This window comes from Diospyros lotus, chromosome 2 (genome assembly GCF_014633365.1).
Source record: "Diospyros lotus cultivar Yz01 chromosome 2, ASM1463336v1, whole genome shotgun sequence".
Classification (NCBI taxonomy): domain Eukaryota; kingdom Viridiplantae; phylum Streptophyta; class Magnoliopsida; order Ericales; family Ebenaceae; genus Diospyros; species Diospyros lotus.
Window position 1 is genome coordinate 47062331 of NC_068339.1, and position 18557 is coordinate 47080887.

Below are 18557 nucleotides of genomic sequence, written 5' to 3' on the forward strand. Positions count from 1 at the left end.
CCCCCCACCCCGCAAGACTATTCCAAAACATGATTGTTTTTGTTAAAGTGCTGTTGAATGGATCTTTTAATTCATTGTAAGTTATGCGCACAACATTTCAGATGATATTGTAACTTATGTTGGTGTTTTTCTTCTTCTCTTTCGGCACACAATATCTATATCTATATCTATATCTATATCCAGTTTCAATAGGCAAAATATATTTTTTAGTCTCTTAGTTGCACTTTTTCTTTTTTTTTATTTGGACACTTGTATTTTTTTGTTACTTTTATTATATTCCTGAACTATATAATTTCAACTCAATTGCACTCTTGAACTTTTTGTTATTTTAATTATATTCTTGAAATATGTTTAATTTATTGTCCTCAACAAATTTATTGATACAATTGATTCGAAATTATATAATTTATAATGTAATTGAAATAACAAAAAATTTAAGTAAATACAAGGACCAAAATATATATTTGACTGTTCCAATAAGAGCACAAGTTAATGGATGGATGATGATGCTCTCTAATACCCTTCCATTTACAGTTTTAACGAGCTGAATAATTTTTGCAAGGGATCATAATCAAACGCAGTAAAGTCTATAAGAATCACCCAAACTATGTAAAGTTAGTTCAAACTTCAAACGAATTAGATAAAAGCCAAGCAGTTTGGGTGACACGCTTTATGATATAATATGATTAACACGCAGCACGAGCAGCTATGCATCGCTGGTATGGCTTGATGAACATTTTGACAAAAGGAGTCTCCGGCACCGGAATCAATTTTCCAACCGCTGCAAGGGGCCAACTGCGATACCCAAAAGAATTATAGCTCAGAAAAGACTCTTGTGATTGTCTCTCCTCCTTACTGCTAATACCAGGAAATGAACTAACCTGATAATCCCAATAACAAGGGAAACGATCCATAACTGGATGTTGAGTCTAACCGTTGAGGCGAAGTCTCCAAGAAACTCAATGATAAGTACCTGTTTTACAACGGAAGCAGTATTGTTAACGTCAACCGATGGCAAAGGCAACGATAATAATGGCTTCTAAGGACAAAGTGACCTCCCTCCCACCTGAAGTACACATGTTGTTCCCACAATCCCAATGAATAGGTGGTTTCTTGTGACTCCACTAAAAACATTGATTTCATCTGGCTTTCGAGCATTGAACTCATTAAATATCTGTAATCGAACTAGTTAGCGAGTTTGCAGCTTAGAAATAAAACTGCACGGCCGAAAATGGCGTTTGCAACCTAAGCAAAGAACTCCTACACTACACAAGGGAGGTGGGAAAAAACTGTATGTTTGTGCTAAGATAAGAGGCCGATGGACTTACTTGACTGAAGACAAATGCATTGAATACCAAGGTATTCTTCACTTTATTAGCATGTTCGGTGCTGTCGTGATTCAAGTTAAGGATACTCTTTCCTGAAAAGTTCAGAACAAGGAGAACGCTAACTTGATACAAAGCCTGCAAAAGTCTACAACAATCAGTAACGGCCAAGTTTTTTTTGCATATCTCAAGATTTGTCGAAGACCAAAAAAGATAAGTCTTGTAAAAAGCAATGCAACTAGAATCGTGACAACCTGAACAAGTAAGTTTCTCCACATAATATTGGTTATAAGAGGTTCCCTGAAAATAAGAAATAAAAAATAATTGATAATAATTTATCAATAACAGAAAAATTCCAATGAAGCAAAAAACCATTCATTTTGATAATTAAAACTCTTTCAATTTCTACAACAAAAAATAAAGTAAAAAATAAATAGGACAGACAATAAAAAGAGACATATTCTGTAATCAAATAAAAAATAACGCTAGCTGCATTACAAGAAGGAGGATTAGACTCAGAAGTCATGCATTCCATTGACCAAATAGCTTTTTGTCACTCTTAAATTATAGTCTCCAACTCAAGATTTTGCCAAGGGGGGTAAAACAGCAAAGCAATCCAAGGGTTAAAACTTGACCCAAGTAACATATATCAGACCTAATTCTCAATATATCCAGAAATTATCAATATCTAGTCAAGCAATTTTTTTCTTTTTCTTTTGCTAAGTTATCTAGTCAAGCATTTAACTAAAGCATAACAAACCCCAAAATCTTATAATTGCAATATGTCAAAACAGCTATGAAATCTTTAATTATTGAAATGGATTGTCAACTTCTCTTGATTTTTGCCATTAGAAATACTAGAAAATGCAAAGGCTACATCAAACCAGGAAATGGAGAACAGTAACAACTGGATTCTGTTCAGAAGGAACATTTGTAAAACAAGTGACCCGTGCACAATATAAGATTACTAAACCAGGTAGGGTTTTGGTGTTAGACTTGGGATCTCTTATATAGATAAATAGAATTGCACATCAACTGTGATGTGGGAGATATGTTGTAATTTCGGATCAATGTTTAAATCACTATCCCTCTACTATCCTTACTCGCGAAAAGCCAGCCAGTCATATGCACAAAGCAGATAAACCTGTAATGAACATCAATCAACTCCTATTGAACATTATGTTTTCAGCCATTCACTATGTGCATCATGAAACAAAGTTGAGGAATCCCATTATCAATCTCATACCCTGACATCATAAAGCCACTTAGAATGTAAAAATGATAATAGATCAAGCTTCAGAATTATTTGGTAGGCATCATATTGCATATGAAAATAAGCCTACTGACCTTCTACCAACTGGAGACCTATGCATAAGATGATCAGTGGGCGGTTCAGTTGCCAGAGCTAATGCTCCCAAAGTATCCATGATAAGATTAACCCACAGAAGCTGCACCAAGAAGAAACTTTATATACAAGAACTGGAAGATTCACTCACCAAATACTGAAATTTCAATCATGATTATCATGTGAATTTCACCTTCTTTTTTTTTACATTGGGAAATGAAATAGTCATGATCAAAGATAAAATATCCTATCTAAACACCATGGCGTTCAAGTTATTTATGATTTATATCTCTTCTTTCCCGCATTGCTGCTTAGAAATTTTGAGGAAAATTGTTTGATAATAAAACACAAAAATTAATGGCCCAGCCAGAAGCCAATTTTGTACAGCATTTCCAAAGAAGGTGACATGCCAGGTATCAGCTTAGAATTATATATTGTTACCAGCAAAAGAATAATATTCATGAGAGAGAGAGAGAGAGAGAGCTCCAACCTGTACTGCATTTAATGGAACATCACCAGCAGAAATTGCGGCCACAACATTAATTACCAGAGCTGCAACATTAACTGTAAGCTGGAACTGGATAAATTTCTGAATATTTGCATACACAGAACGACCCCAGCGAACAACCTACAAGCAGACAAATTTGATAGTGAAACAACCATGCGAAGAGGTTTTAAATGCCACCTCCTCCAAAAACAGACACACCAACAAAAAGGGGGGGGGGGGGGGGGGACAAAGAAGGAAACAGAACGTTGGAAACAGACAGAACACAACCAGATTTGGATGTCACTCCTCTTTGGGGAAATAGTTAATGTTAATTACCCCTTTCTCATCCATTCATGAGCCATCTAGAGAAAGTAAAAGAAAGAAAGAGAGCCAGAGAAATAATTCCCATCATGTATTCGTGTAATATAAATTATTTACTGTGACAAAAGAATAAATATATGAAATCATATAAGCATGTGTGTCAATAATTTATTTCAGCTACAATTCAAAGCCAGCTCTAATTCAAGTAATGAATGATTTGAAAATGGTTTTTATTTGTCTACTATCTATAGAACCATCTTTTGTAACAACTCAAAAAGTACAAATGTCTGGCTGCACCATCTGACTGACGAGTTCCTAAATCATTTTCCAGCCCCCTATCAGAGTAAGACTGCAAAATTAACGCATGTCCAATTTAAATATTTAATAAAATTGATCAAAGAGATTGTACAAGCTTTCTGGTCAACTAGCAGGTCCAAAATCTAATGAAGAAGACTTAACTATGTGACCTATTTCAAGTAAAAGAATACCGTTTCTGTCAGCAGTTAGCGCTGTAAAAATGTAGATGTAGGATGAGATTGGACATGACAGAAAAGTTGTAAGAACTCAACACACGGTTGGAATCATTATTTTTGTGGTCATCATTTATGGATAACACAAGAGTGAATGTCCTACATCAAAATTTCAGAAACTATCTTAGCAATTTCCACACCTGTACATTTTGAGAAAAATTTCCTCCCACATCCTGGCCTTGAGATAAACAGGTGTAAATTCATGAAAATTTCAACTGACTAAAAGGGTGTCCTCAGAAGCTCCCCATTCTGAAAGGATTGGGGGAGGGCCAATTTTTTATGTAGCCGTACCCTTGCTTCAAATGGAGGCTGTTAACTAAGACCTTGACATTTCATTCACAAAATTGCCAATAACTCGGGAAGAAATTACCAAACTAACAAATAAAAAGAAAGGGGATTTAGATATGCTGCCATAGAATGTAGATAAAGTTCAAGATAAAATTAGTCCTGGAACAACAATATCATTTGCTAATAATATATACTCATTTCAGCTAATAGTGAAGCAAGGGGGAAGGTGTTTTCATTAATACCTACGGTAGAGGTAGGTTATAAAATTCCTAGAAAAATAATTTCTCAATTTCCTGATTGTAATATAAATAAGCATGAGATCAGACTAACCTTCACAACAGATGCAAAATTATCATCCAAGATAATTATATCTGAGCTCTCTTTAGCAACCTCAGTTCCTTGGATGCCCATGGAAAGACCTATATCTGCCTAAAACATATAAAGAATAAAGATTCAATCAGCTTCAACTAAAAAAATTATTATTAAATAGAAATTTTACCATATCAAGAAACATCTAAAGTGTTGATTTAAATGAATATACCAGACAACTACTGCAGTTAGACCTAAATGAAGTCCAAGCCGCATAATAGGAAGCAGAGAGTCCTTTCAAAGTTCCCTTTCCATTTGAGGGCAGAATACAACAATCTCCTTCCACACTTTATGACAGTATGGATAGAGAGGATGACACTTCTTTGGTAGGTTAGAGAGACTGACATGACAAGAGCCTATATGTTCCCTTAAAAAAGCATGTTTGAATTCTATGAATATGCACATTTAAAAATTTAGAAAAGATTTCCAACTTGATTGACATATTCATCAACCAAATGAAAATTGAACCTTCTCCACTGTCACTTGATGTTGTTGCTTGCTGCACAAGAACATAATAGCCAAATTCCTACCTTGGGACTTTGGAAGTTAAACATATCCAATCCCTCAGTGAATGCAGGATACTTTTGCAATACATTGTCCCGACCATATCGAGATGAGACAGCAATATTTTTGTAAAGTACGTCTTTCATGCTTGGGGGAACAACCAGATGCATCATGAGAAGAGAGAGACAGAGAGAGAGAGAGAGTGAGTCAAACCTCATGCAGTGCAGGAGCATCATTAGTTCCATCTCCAGTTACAGCAACCACTTCCCCTACTTTACGTAATGCTTGAACGAGTAAAAGCTTGTCACTAGGAGAAGATCTTCCCATAACCTATACAGATAACAGGTTAGGTTCACAAAGATATCAGATGTGGTCATAGAAATTTCAGAGTACACAAACTACCGAAATTTTGGGTGCCACTTGTTCTCTTTCTTTCTCTGATAATTGACGAAATATCCTTCCTTCAATAACATTAGGCTCACTGACATCTGCATCTGGGGCAAGTATTCCACACTCCATAGCTATTGCTTTTGCTGTTTGAATATTATCACCAGTCACCATGCGTACCTAGTAGTTTAACAGAAATTAGGTTCCCATCATCATTTCCTCAACCAGGAAAAGCACATTATATAAGGTATTTAATAGCATGAACTGTCTAGAAGTTGCATTAACAGAGAGAAAAATGAGTACCATAAAAGCAATCATATCCTTATTAAAGCAACCTTCTGTCTTATTTATATGGAGTCCTCAGATATTAAGGTTCCATAAACATAAGGGGCATTACACTACTCAATACAGAAGTATATAATTAAAAGGAAAATCACTGAACCTACTCCAAAGAAAAGAAAAAAATGAATTTTCATCCTCGCCACCTAGGTACATTTCTTTTTTAACCAAGATCTGGAAAGAAGCTACAGATTGCTGTCTTCAAACACATTATTTCTTTCTTAAGAAGACTGGAATAAAGAACTGCACTGAACTTTACTCAAAATTATGGCTTTTTTAAGAACCAACTAAATATGTACAATTAATTCAGAAATCATAAAGAATACCTAGTTACCAAGATGAGGAGCCATTGCCGAATGCTTTCAAATGGTTCACTAATATTCCAATAGACGATAAACATTGCCGTAATGCTATGTCAAAAGGTTTAAAAAATGTAATCTTTCTGAACTATAGAAGAAAAACATATTCTGTTATATGAAATACCCAGACTAATTTGTCATTTTTTGCCACTATTGTAGTCATAGGTTGCTATTAATTCAGTAGATTCCATTAACTTAGCAAGTATATATAGACAACAAAAAAGAAGTTAAAAATTACCTTAACACCAGCATCTGTGCAGAGTTTCACAGCCTCTTTGACACCAGGGCGACAAGGATCCTACACAGATAAATATGTAATATTAGAACATGTATATGGAGAAAGTACTCTTCATTCAACAAAAATATTTCTTGAAATTTCATTTTTAGTTTGTCCTCCATACAAGAAGCTAATAAAATAGATCCTGTAAAGTCCAAAAGAAAAGCCACAAAAATTGCTAATTACCGAGATAAAAAAAAAAAAAAACTAATTTGGCTTTTTGTTTTTGTACTGTTAAGAAATGATTAGCTTGTGTCCCCAATCATTTTTTCTTTTAACCTTTAACTGAACCCGTTACTGATCAGAACTCTAAACCAGCAGTCTAGTTGCTTAACTACTGTTGACACTCTATGCACAGATGTCGTAGACAAACTGCGGAATGTTATATAGTAGTCACTTGGAGAATGAAGAAACAAAATGGGAAGAACTTTTAGGGTTAGATGAGTTATACAGTTACCTTTATGCCAATAATTGCCAGCAATACAAGATCATTGTCAGGTAAGACCCATTCTTCTAGTTGCTCTTCATTAGTAGGAACTTCCTCCATTTTGCATGATCTATATGCAATAGCAACACATCGCAAGCTTCTTGCAGCCATATCATCAATAGCTTGTTTGAAGAAGGCCTGCAGAAAGAGTTGAAACATCACAACCCTTTGTTAACACTTTAAGCCACATCGAATTGTTGTTCTAAGCATCGGAGGTTTTCTGCAAATATATAGCAATGCATAGACTTGAAAATACATAATGTCCTCAATATTTCATTTGTTACAATTCTACCTCATTGCCAATGAATTTCCTCTTATATCCAATTACAAAACAAACAGACAAATAATCCTTTTTGGGGTAGAGAACATAAGCTTATTATTGACCTTGTCGTTGTCAATGGAGTGCAGGCTTCCATCGGTGTCAAGATATCCTATGCACGAGGCTAGAACAATTTCTGCTGCTCCCTTCCAATGTATAAGAACTTCAGAGTTGGGCTGCAGTTAAAATGGGTAAAAAGATTATTACATTAGATTAAACGGTGGAATTTCAGTATCATAATGAACACAGAAAAGTAAATTTAAAATGAAGAAAGTGGTGGCCTAGGTCAAACGGGGATAGATACAGCTCTTCAGAATCAAAAGTGTACATCACACTTCCAAGTAAGAAGTATATCATGCATAAAGAGGATAACCCAAAATCAATGGTATTTGTTCAAAAGATGGGCATAAACTTAAGCCAATAACTAATATCATTTTAGTAACAACAAGTTCATGCAGTTGAACTTACAAAAAAAAAAAAAAGTTCATGCAGTTGATTGTTTACTTATTTTCACAAAGTCCAATTCCACTTTACAAATGAAGAGTCTAAAACATAGTTATCTCAACGTGAGTAGTAGGACTTGATCAATATGCAGAGTTCATTCCAATTTGCCTCAAAGCAAGAAACAAAAGCATCGAGTGTTACATAGATGTGATGACCATGGCAGACATACTCTATATGCCAGTTTTAATCATAGTAGAATCCTTTTGAAGGAAAAATTACTATGTATTTAATGAGCAATGCATCCTTTATATCCCATTTAATTGTAGTATTTATTTCTTTTATGCCAAAATGATTTTCTTAATGTAGGTAATGATTCTCAACCCCATGTAGTGGCATTAAGGCTTGTGATTTGTTATTATTCTATACAATGATTCCTAAAAAAGAAAATGAAAAAAAAAAAACAAAAAACACTTAAGTAACCCAATCATCTAATTGATGGGCGAAAAAAACACAGAATACAATTGCAGAATTCCAAGAATAATGCTTCAAACATGGGAAACTCCTTTAACCAAATAACAAGGTTGCCTTACTTCATACCTAATATATCAAATGCAAAAGGTAATTTCATTCGTGAAAGGATAGGCATACTTAGGTCATGTTGGTTTCAAGAAAGGAAAATGATAAGGTGACTTTATTTATCCTAGTTTTGTGCAACTTGGCAAGATGGCATACCATCTTCCAACATAATCTCATATTCTATGCACACGGAACACATATACTATATGAAGGTTTAGGTACCATCTCTCAAGATACAACAACAATTTTACTAACTCTGTCTATGAATTGAGTAATCCCCCCAACACTTCTAACGGTGAAGGTGTTCCTCCTATTTAAGCTGGTTCAAAACCCAAATAAAAATGGCGAGTTGTGTTAGGTAACCAATGACCAAAGTAAATTTTGTCAGATCAAACAATATGAAATCTAGACCATCTCCCAAGATAAAGACCCTTCTTGATAAGGTGCAAATTTACTATATTATCCTTATAATTTACCACTTAGTGATCAAAATATCCTCATTTGTGTATAGTATGTTGTTGCTTCAGTATAAAATACTGTATTCATTACTTATATTATCATATTACATTTACATATGATAGCAAAGCAAGGAGCCTCATGCAATAGACACCCCTTTTATATGATGGCACATAATGTTACATTTAATATAACCTAAAGTATAAAATATAACAACATGTTACATATTATATCTTGATTACAAAATTAGGACATAATCTATTGAAGTTATAAATATATAATAATGACATTTCACAATTTGTAACTTTGATGAAATATAGTATTATACACTACTACTTAATTATGGTATTATTATAATTACATGCTAAAAACTATATTTAATTTTTAATTTATTATAAAGCAAATTATAGTAAAATTTGGTGACATATAGAAAATACATCATAAAATCTTATTAATAACTATTTCATAATTGTAAGCACTTACACTATTGATATAATCATTTATATTATGTAAATAAATAAAAAAACCATTATGGAACATAGTTGGTATAATTATTTTTGGTAATGCATTAACATAATATAAAAACATATTATCATAGAACTATAACATAATTATTTCACAATTATACTAGCATATGAATAATATATAACACATAAAGTACAACAATAACAATAATAACGAAGCTTAATCCAACTACTCAGCTTTATATGTGTAAGCTCACCAATCATTTCTATCTATTATCATATTTTTTGTAAGGCAATTATATTCAACGTCTTGACTAAGAAATTTCACCAAATCTTTTTGGCCTTTCTCTAGATCCTTTGCTGCAAACTTCTTTCCTTCCTTCCACTTTCTTTGTAGACACGTCTATTGGTCTTCCTCTCATATGTCTAAACAACATTAAATATGTCTCTTGTATCTTGTCCTCAATAGAGCACCACTAATGTTATTACAAATAACCTCATTTTTAATTGTTTCTTCTTGTATGGCAGCAAACCTACCTTGACATCTCAACTCAATAATGCTGATATCTTAGACATGTTACTTAATAGTTTGGCATTCAATGCCATACAATAGAGTTGGTTTTATAGTCATCTGACAACACTTCTCTCATATCTTTAAAGGAATTTAAGGATCACGTGAAATTACCTAATGCAACCCTTCTTTATTTGGGCTTGGGGTAAACTGTGATAATGAGTAATACCTTCAACACTATAAGTCAAATTATACAATACATACATATATTTTTTATAAAATAAACATGTAATTCAATAATGCATGGGCAATTTTGTAATTTTAGTTTTATCCTTACCTCAAATTATATACAACATAAATTCCCCATGTATATCATCTCCTTAAAAATTATCTCCTAGGAGATTTTATCCTATCATACCCTATCTTGTGAGCCAAGCTAGTAGGTAGAATCTAAAAATAGGATTAGTATAGTTGTTTCCATGTTGATCCAAATAAAGGACCAGAACCTGGAAATGGCCATTAATGTTTTGATCAATGTTGGCTAAAATACATTTGAACCCAAGTCAGATTGGATAGGTTGATTGTATCATGTTTTTGTCATTATCCTATTAGTAGTGTTCCATTTGATCAGTCTGGTTAGAGGACCATCAGTTTGCTTCCTTAATAAAAGGTTTCCATGTAAAAATCATTGCATCTTGCATGAGAATGTCTTCTATTAATGTTGGCTGAGTTATAAGAGTTACTTACAATATTGTTTGCAATTGGTTACTAGATATGGTTTAGATCTATATTTGAGCAATCCAAAATACCACAGATTTTTCTCATATGAAATTCTAAAAGCAAAATCAACAAATTTGTTAGCCCAAAAATTGTAACTTAGGATAATAAGGTTTTCTCACGCAAAGACTATTAAGTCCATCCAACAGTTTGTCTAAGGACAAAAAAGCCACTAAGAATAAAAGTGAATCAATTACCTTTCTTAATGCAACACCCCCTCGCTTCTTCTCTGAATTGAAAGGAGAAACATTTAGAACTGTAGACTCTGACCTGATAGCATCAAAGTTCATCCCCAACTACAATAACAAATACAATAAAACCAATCTATGTCAACTCAAGTGAAGAAAATCAATCAGAAGGAATGAAATACTGTAAAGGAAGGGGAAAAGACAGAAAAATCAGGAGGGTACCTTAACAGCCCATTGAAGGATAGCCTTTTCTGTGGGAGATCCAGAAACCTCTATGCCTTCACCACCCTATCATTTTAGAAACAATCAAAGATGGATTTGTCTGATTAGTTGGAAATTACATGGAACTCAAATGTCAACATATGAACATCTCTCACAGTCTAACCACACAAGAATCTTTTAGCAAAGCAGATGACAGATAAAATATATGCTAGAGAATAAAATTTGATTCCTGCATGGTATTAAAAAGGCATGATCAGCAATAAATCATGTCATGCTACCTCAAAAAATGATAATGGGATGTGTTTCCTCAGCCTGTGAGACAAAATGAAAGTACGCATGCATGAAGGAATACCATCACTAAACTCCAATAGCACCCATAACATTGGCTGATTGTTTGGCTCAATTGAGATTACGGTGGTTGATCATTCACAAGGGCATAAGAGGATCTATTACCCATGCAATCAATACAAGTAATTGGTAGTAAAGTTTGTGAAGTTGAGATGCATATTGGCCAATCATTTAAGAAGATAGGAAAACAATGTTCAGTTGTCTTCAATGTTTCTTCAAAAAAAAAAAACCTTCATCCACCCCAAACAGACATAAGGAAAAATAAAATAAAAACAAAAAGTTAGTGATGCTGCAATAGAAAGAGATACCTTGGCAGTGAAAACACTCCCTGCAGTATTCTGCGCAATGCCCTCATGTAGCAGCGAGGAAACCTCCTTGACAAATTGAGAGCTATCATCCAATGGATCAATCTTCCTTCTACCAGAATAAGCCTCAACCACAGTCATCTGTAGTAAAATGATTTAAAAAATGAGACATCAGGGCCTTGTCATCTGTCATCAACACAATTTGAAATATCATGCACCGAGTGTCATGAGCAATTGGCATCAAATTATCTTAAAATTCTGGAAACAAAAGAATCTGGACTACATGCTTAACGGCTTAATTTCACCCCACTTCCCTTTGTTGGGAAGAGATCCAGAAAGAGAATCTGAAATATGCATAAAAGCAAACAAATAGTAGCAAAATAAACCATAGCCCACCTGATTCAGGGTTAAAGTTCCAGTTTTATCACTGCAAATGGTTGTTGCTGAACCCATTGTTTCACAAGCTGAAAGCCTGCGCACCTGTGCAGAAATAACCAGGAAATTTTGTATTTGATTACTGCACGGTCTACAGAACAACCATCATGCAATAGGCACAAAGAAATAATCAAGATACTTGCCAAGGCCTTGTCTGCCATCATTTTCCTCATTGAGTAAGCCAGGCTGTCACATAGTTTAAGTAAAGAATAAAATTAAAGACTATCCATTATCACAGAAAATGAAAGGAGAACAAAAACAGTAAAACTCCTACTACAAAAGATAACCAAAGCACACTTACGTTAAGGTAACAGCCAAAGGAAGCCCTTCAGGGACAGCAACAACCACAATGGTAACCTACATAATTCTGTAATTAGTCAAAATTGGAGTAACACCAATACAGTTAGCAAACAGAAAATGGCACTTACTGAAATAGTGAATATTTTTATAACTCCGTCAAGTGCTTCACCCGCGCTTGTCTTCCCACTGACAAACTGAACTGATCCATCTGCTTCTTGTGAGTGCCCAGTAAAATATCTGTTAAAATTTTAACAGATTAGAAGGATTTTGAACACATAACAAGACATTACTGATAAAAAATGTGAAATTACCTAGCCAGAAGGACGGCAAGAACAAAAATAGCCACAGAAAGTCCAACTATGCCAACAAAAGTTGCCACCCCATTGAGACGTACCTATCATAGGTCATCCAGAAACAGCCTTATGTTGGACCCAAAATTTATTAATAATTATCATGGAAAGCAGAATTAATTGAGGCATTAAAAAAAAACCTGCAAGGGGGTCTCTTCCCCAGTATCTTCTGAGATACTTGCCATTAACAATCCCCACTCTGTGTTGATTCCAACACCGGTTACCTTATGATGGAAAAAGAGTTTATTATATTCATATACAGCAGAACCCAACTGATTATATGTCATTATATCAAACTAGAAAAGGTTAGACTGTGCTATAAGTTCATTTGATATGCATGTGGAATTCAACATTTAGACAAAGATCACTTAGCAATGTGTAAAACTACATCAATAATGAAAGATTAACCACCACTAAACCATAGGTGGGAAGGATTCAAAAACAAGAGCAACTGTCAAAACTGCCCTTGATTTTTTCCCAAGTCAGAAACATGTATTAAAATTATAATGCTAATTATTTTCAAAATTTCAGATGAAAAAATTTAATAGTAAGCTCAAAGATCCTAGGCATGGTTACTAATCCACTGTTATCACAATCTCCTCTGCAATGACTTTGACCTCTAATATCGCAATCAAATTCCTAGAAGGACATACATACAATAATAATATATATATTGCACAGATCAGGTAAAATAGAATAACAGGTGGTTTACCAGCATGATTCCAGCACCATCTGAAACCTTGCATCCAGATATCAGAAATGGGGTTCTTTGATCTTTGTGAACCTACCAAATGGCACAGCTCTTCATAAAAATTATGATCAATAATCTAAATATACTTCACACTAAGATCTAACCAGCTTACAATCTTGCTTTCCCCCGTCATGCTGGACTCATCAATGGCAAGAGAATGACCAGAAATTAAGATTCCATCAGCAGGGACCTGGAAAATTACAGAAGGAACAAAATAATTTTTTTTTTTTTTTGGTTTCTTGTTCAAATCCTGTTATATCTTCAGCTATAATAGTGGATTCAAGATAAAAGAAACTACTATGTCCAACAAATCAAATCCTTATTTGGCTAGACTCACCTGGTCACCTATCTTTAGGGGTACAACATCGCCAACAACAATGTCATATATTGAAACCTTTTCTCTCCTACCACCTCTAACAACCTGCATAAATATAAAAAAAAGTTAAAAATGTGTCCAGGCCTTTAAATAGATAATTAATAGACAAGCAATAAGAAAATGCACCAAGCCATAATTGCACACACCTCCAGGCGTATATTTCTCTTTTCTTCATTTAAATTTTGAAACTGGAGGGACTGTCGATAATCGCTAGTCGCTATCACAATTGGAAGACAAAAGAGATTCCATTAGTACAGGAAAATCCAATGTTGACCTCATCATATAAGCAATAAGTCACCCTGTCTATCAAATGATAAAGCAGTCGAAAGAGATACCTCCCTCAGAATCAAACATGAAGGTAAGGAAGGTCAAATGTGGCTAAAATGACAGCATGATGGAATTTACTATGTGGACTCATCAAAGAGCAATTGTCTAGAATTAGCTTTTTCCTTGTGCAATTAATAATTTCAAGTAATTTTATACAAGAACTATATTAAATCCTTCCCAGAAAGTAGCTTTAGTATAGAAAGGCAAAACAATAATTTGCCTGAAATATCAAATTTAGGCCAGGAAAATATCCAAGGTTCATCCTACACGCAACTACAGATTACATAGCAAAACCAATTTCAAGTAATCGTTGGCCTCAATCCAATCCTCAATCAATAACATATTCCCAAGTCCTGATCCTGTTAAGATCCTGCCCGCATTAATAAGAAAAAGTCATTGCATTGACAAGAACACAGAATCCTGGATATCCCAATGGGCATTTAACTGAAGATCAATCAAAGATTGATTTCAAGTGTCTGGTTTCACATAAATAATACACTGACAATGGAAAGCAATAATGAGCAGTGGATCATACCTGTCACAAATATTACAAGAATAACAGCAAAGGCAATGCTTCCCCCATCATACCAACCTTCTTCAAGGCCCTATGAAAAGGCAAAAAGAAGCACCAATTCACTTTGTAGAGCAAGAGAACAAGCAAGACGAAGATAAATCTTTGAACAAGGACCATTTATAAGAACCAAGCAGCAAGGAAATAGAAATTGGGGGAGCAGGACAACCAGGTGTTACTACATAAGCTCTATAAGAGCTGAAATAGAAATTAGTGCAAAACTTCACTTTACATTGGCAAGCGATCTACAAGCTTTAATTTCTTGACATGTACCCAAAATTTCATGTACTCACTCCTATACATATTGCAAGCCTGATTATGGAAACCCAGATTTATAAAAAGGTCTAGATGTCATATAAAAAATGAGTGACATATTTAATCAAGGCTCTTCCAGTGCAGGTATATATATCATAATGGAGCTTCTGACACCATTATAGACAACCTAACCACCTATACCTATTGAACTTTGAATTGAAGTTCAATTCAATCATCAATCAAGTAAAAGTTCCAGCCAAGCATAATGGAAAACTTCCATCAAGTTAATATGCAAAGTTTTCTTAACTTGCATCTTAACTGATGTATTCTTGATTTTCAGGCAGCAGTAAGAGTACACTCAGGGGAACTAACACAAAGAAGATACATCACAAGGAACAGTCATCGAGAATACATAAGTTCCCCATCTTTGAAGGTTGAGCTGTGGATTTCACATATTGAGAGAACAATTGAGCAGATGTAACAGTTAGTGCATTTGGTTTTAACAAAGCATATCTCAGGTTAAATCATTTGAACTGTAAAAGGGAAGTTCATAACCCAAATGGTTTGAGCTTGTGAGCTTCAATTTTCAACATGACAGGAGAACCAAGAAAAGGAAATTTTCAAATTGGAGTGGACATATAAAATTGCAAAATATATTGCTGACAACACATAAAATTCAACTACTCCTCGCTCACTTTTAGAGTATCATTAAACAAACAAATAAATCATCAAATGACAAAGCCAACCTCTGTCTTTATGCCAAGTGCAAGTGATGTTATAGCAGCTATCATCAAGATAACTAGGGTCATGTCTTGCATGGCTTCCCAAACAAACCTCTGTTGGATAAGAACACACAAAAGAATGATAAGAATGCGTAGGCGTAGAGCCAAGTGAAGAAAACATTTGGAACAAAAAAAAAAAAGCCTCAAGACAATAGTATACCAAGTAAGTTCGCCCTTTTTTCACAGGATACGTATTTGTCCCAAAAGCATTCCTCCGCTTTGCTACTTCAACATCATCGCCAGCAATTCCTGTCTCCATATTTGTTTCTAATAAATCTGCTACCCCTTTGACCTGATAATGATTGCTGGAATATCAAAAATAGGCAAAAACAAGGTGACATAATTTAACACCAGAAAATCATAATAATCGACTTGCCCCTCCATATTGTTGTAGCTCCAAAACACTTTGGTCCCTTGTCATTGAAGCAAGTTGTTCTAGTCCAATTCCATAATCGCCCCATGGAGTTGGAGGTGTTGCTGTAGTGCCTAACACTAAATATATGAACCAAAGTTAAGGTAAACCACTACAAGAACGAGGGAATGGAAAAAAATATAAATTTAGCCATTAATCATCTCCGAGAATCATAACTTAGTCAAGTACTTCAGGAGAGGAATTCACCTTTCACTCGATTTTTTTTTACGATAATTCTTCTTGAGAGTTAGCTTATATTATAATGATTTGAGAAAAAAGACAAAAATATATTTACTAAATAAAACTAAATGACTCAAAACTAATACTTCGAAGATGAAGAGCTGATTTGACAACAAAAAAAAAAAGGGAAAGTTGCAACCTATTGCCTTTGACCGTCACGCTATTACTGTATAATATTTTTCAAATTCATTTGTTTTTTAATAATTTTTTATGATATTTGTTGTTTGTTCCACTAACTTTCTTTTGTTGTCTTTTTAGTTAAAATAATATTAATTATTATAAAATAGAAAAATGCAACGAGCATAACACGAAATAGAAGACAAAGTTAAGAAAAATGCTAGAAAGCCCGACGGGCTTACTGACGGGTTTATCGAAAGGGGATAAAAAGACTATTTTTCCCCCACACCCTGCTTTCTCCCTCATCGTCCCATAGATTGCAACCGCCTTGCTTCTCTCCTCTCCCCTCCCATGGCCGCTACCCTAGCCTCATCGCCGCCCTCGCTGCTGCGCCTCCGTCGCCTCGTTACTCTCGGCAGCTATGGCAGCGAGGCAACGGAGGAGCAGCGACAAGGCCGGTGGCAAGGCTAGGGCAGCGGCCATGAGAGGGGAGAAGAGAGAAGTAAGGGCGGGGGCAATGGTCCACTTTGTAAATTTACAAAGTAGGCGAGGGCAATTTTAACTTTTTACCCATTTTTTGTAAATCTATTTGTGACTCCCTATGACTCTGTAGTGGAGCTGCAAAGTTAAATATTGATCGAGAAATATAGTCTTTCTCAAATTTAGGTGAAATTTAGGTAAAGTATCAAATCAAATACAAAATATCAGTTGAAGTGTGTAATTGAAGTAATTAGCTAGAGTGTGAAGACAGAGAAGCAGACGTACCAATTGCCCGTTGGCCAGCCAATTTGAAAAGCAGTGCTGCCTAATGAATTAATTAATCAAAGTAAAACATTAGTTAAGAGATAATTAGAAGAAGAAGAAGTGCGGTGGCCTCAGGAGGAGCAGCTAGCGTGTGGGCGAGCGTACCCTTATAACTTGTGCGTGGGCCCTAATCATGCGTCGTCGCTGCTCTTTCTCTTCTTCCTTCCCCAAATCTAAGGTGTACCGAAAACGACGGGAAGCATTCAGCACCAGCGCCGCTTGCTGATCAGGGCAAGAACAAACAAACAAACAACATAACATGATTAATTCTAAATCACCGCGTGATTAACAAAACTAATTAATTAATTCAAACTACTGATGTAGCCCTTGAAATTACGTACCCTCCATCTCTTGAGCGTCTCGACGGGCGCATTCTTGGTGATGGCAATGTCGAAAGGATCGACGAAGTCCTCCTCCTCCTCCTCTTGGTGCTGGTCTTGGGGCCAGTCGCCGGCCTCCATGTCGCGGTCGCGGTCGCGGTCTCGGTCTCGGCCGTGGCCGGCCGGCCCTGCCGACGTCGAAGTCGTTTGATTGGGGGCAAAAGTCATTGCGCGCGGCAGAGAGAGATGGCGCCGCCGCCTCAACGAGAGGCCACAGCGTTACAGCGCTGCAGCAGCTAGCAGAAAGAGAATGAAACAACGGTGGCCTCCCGACCGGAAACCAGGCGAGTTTAGTTGAAGATAAATCAATGCGCGCAACAACCAGCAGCGAGGGATCGATGAAGATGCAATTCCATCGGCTTCTTCTATTGTTAGCAAATTAATTAATGTCTATCAAATTGAGAGGGCAAAATGCACGTCGAATCATTGCCGTTCGTATGTCCGTCGCCACTGCCGTTCATCTCTCCCCCGTTTTTCTCGCCTGAATCACACAATCATATCGTAGAAAACTTCTTCTCGATCGCCTTCACATGCAATATTTATTAATTATGAATATTTTTTTCTCTTATTTTTTATTTTTTATTTTTTATTTTTTTTATAATATAAGTTATTAGCTGGGTTCTCATATCAAAAAATAAATAAATAAATAAATTCTTTTTAAGAGATTTATCGATTATAAATAATTTTTACTCCAAATTTATCTCACATTTTTTAAAATTCACTGACGATTGAGAACAAGTGAATATAAATAACAAACTTACAATAAGAGACAATTACAAACAAATCACTAACGATTGAGAATTCTATCAGCCAGTACACTTCCAACACT

At 35.2% G+C, this 18557-nt stretch overlaps 1 protein-coding gene across 1 annotated transcript; it reads right to left on the reverse strand.

The window, feature by feature from the left end:
- Positions 1-430: 430 nt before the first annotated feature.
- LOC127794565 (calcium-transporting ATPase 9, plasma membrane-type) lies at positions 431-18214 on the reverse strand. Its single transcript, XM_052325763.1, has 33 exons — positions 17690-18214; positions 17454-17570; positions 17310-17349; positions 16152-16267; positions 15936-16067; positions 15740-15829; positions 14703-14772; positions 13987-14057; positions 13802-13885; positions 13577-13654; positions 13426-13497; positions 12854-12937; positions 12675-12757; positions 12492-12600; positions 12365-12420; positions 12207-12249; positions 12025-12108; positions 11632-11769; positions 10976-11041; positions 10763-10861; positions 7403-7513; positions 6989-7156; positions 6493-6552; positions 5572-5736; positions 5383-5499; positions 4627-4725; positions 3161-3298; positions 2673-2773; positions 1580-1625; positions 1329-1463; positions 1067-1174; positions 882-973; positions 431-795 (listed from the first exon to the last, which is right to left on the reverse strand). The coding sequence occupies exons 1-33, from the start codon at positions 17894-17896 to the stop codon at positions 687-689; spliced, it is 3288 nt and encodes a 1095-aa protein (XP_052181723.1). The 5' UTR covers positions 17897-18214; the 3' UTR covers positions 431-686.
- Between the last annotated feature and the right edge of the window lie 343 nt (positions 18215-18557).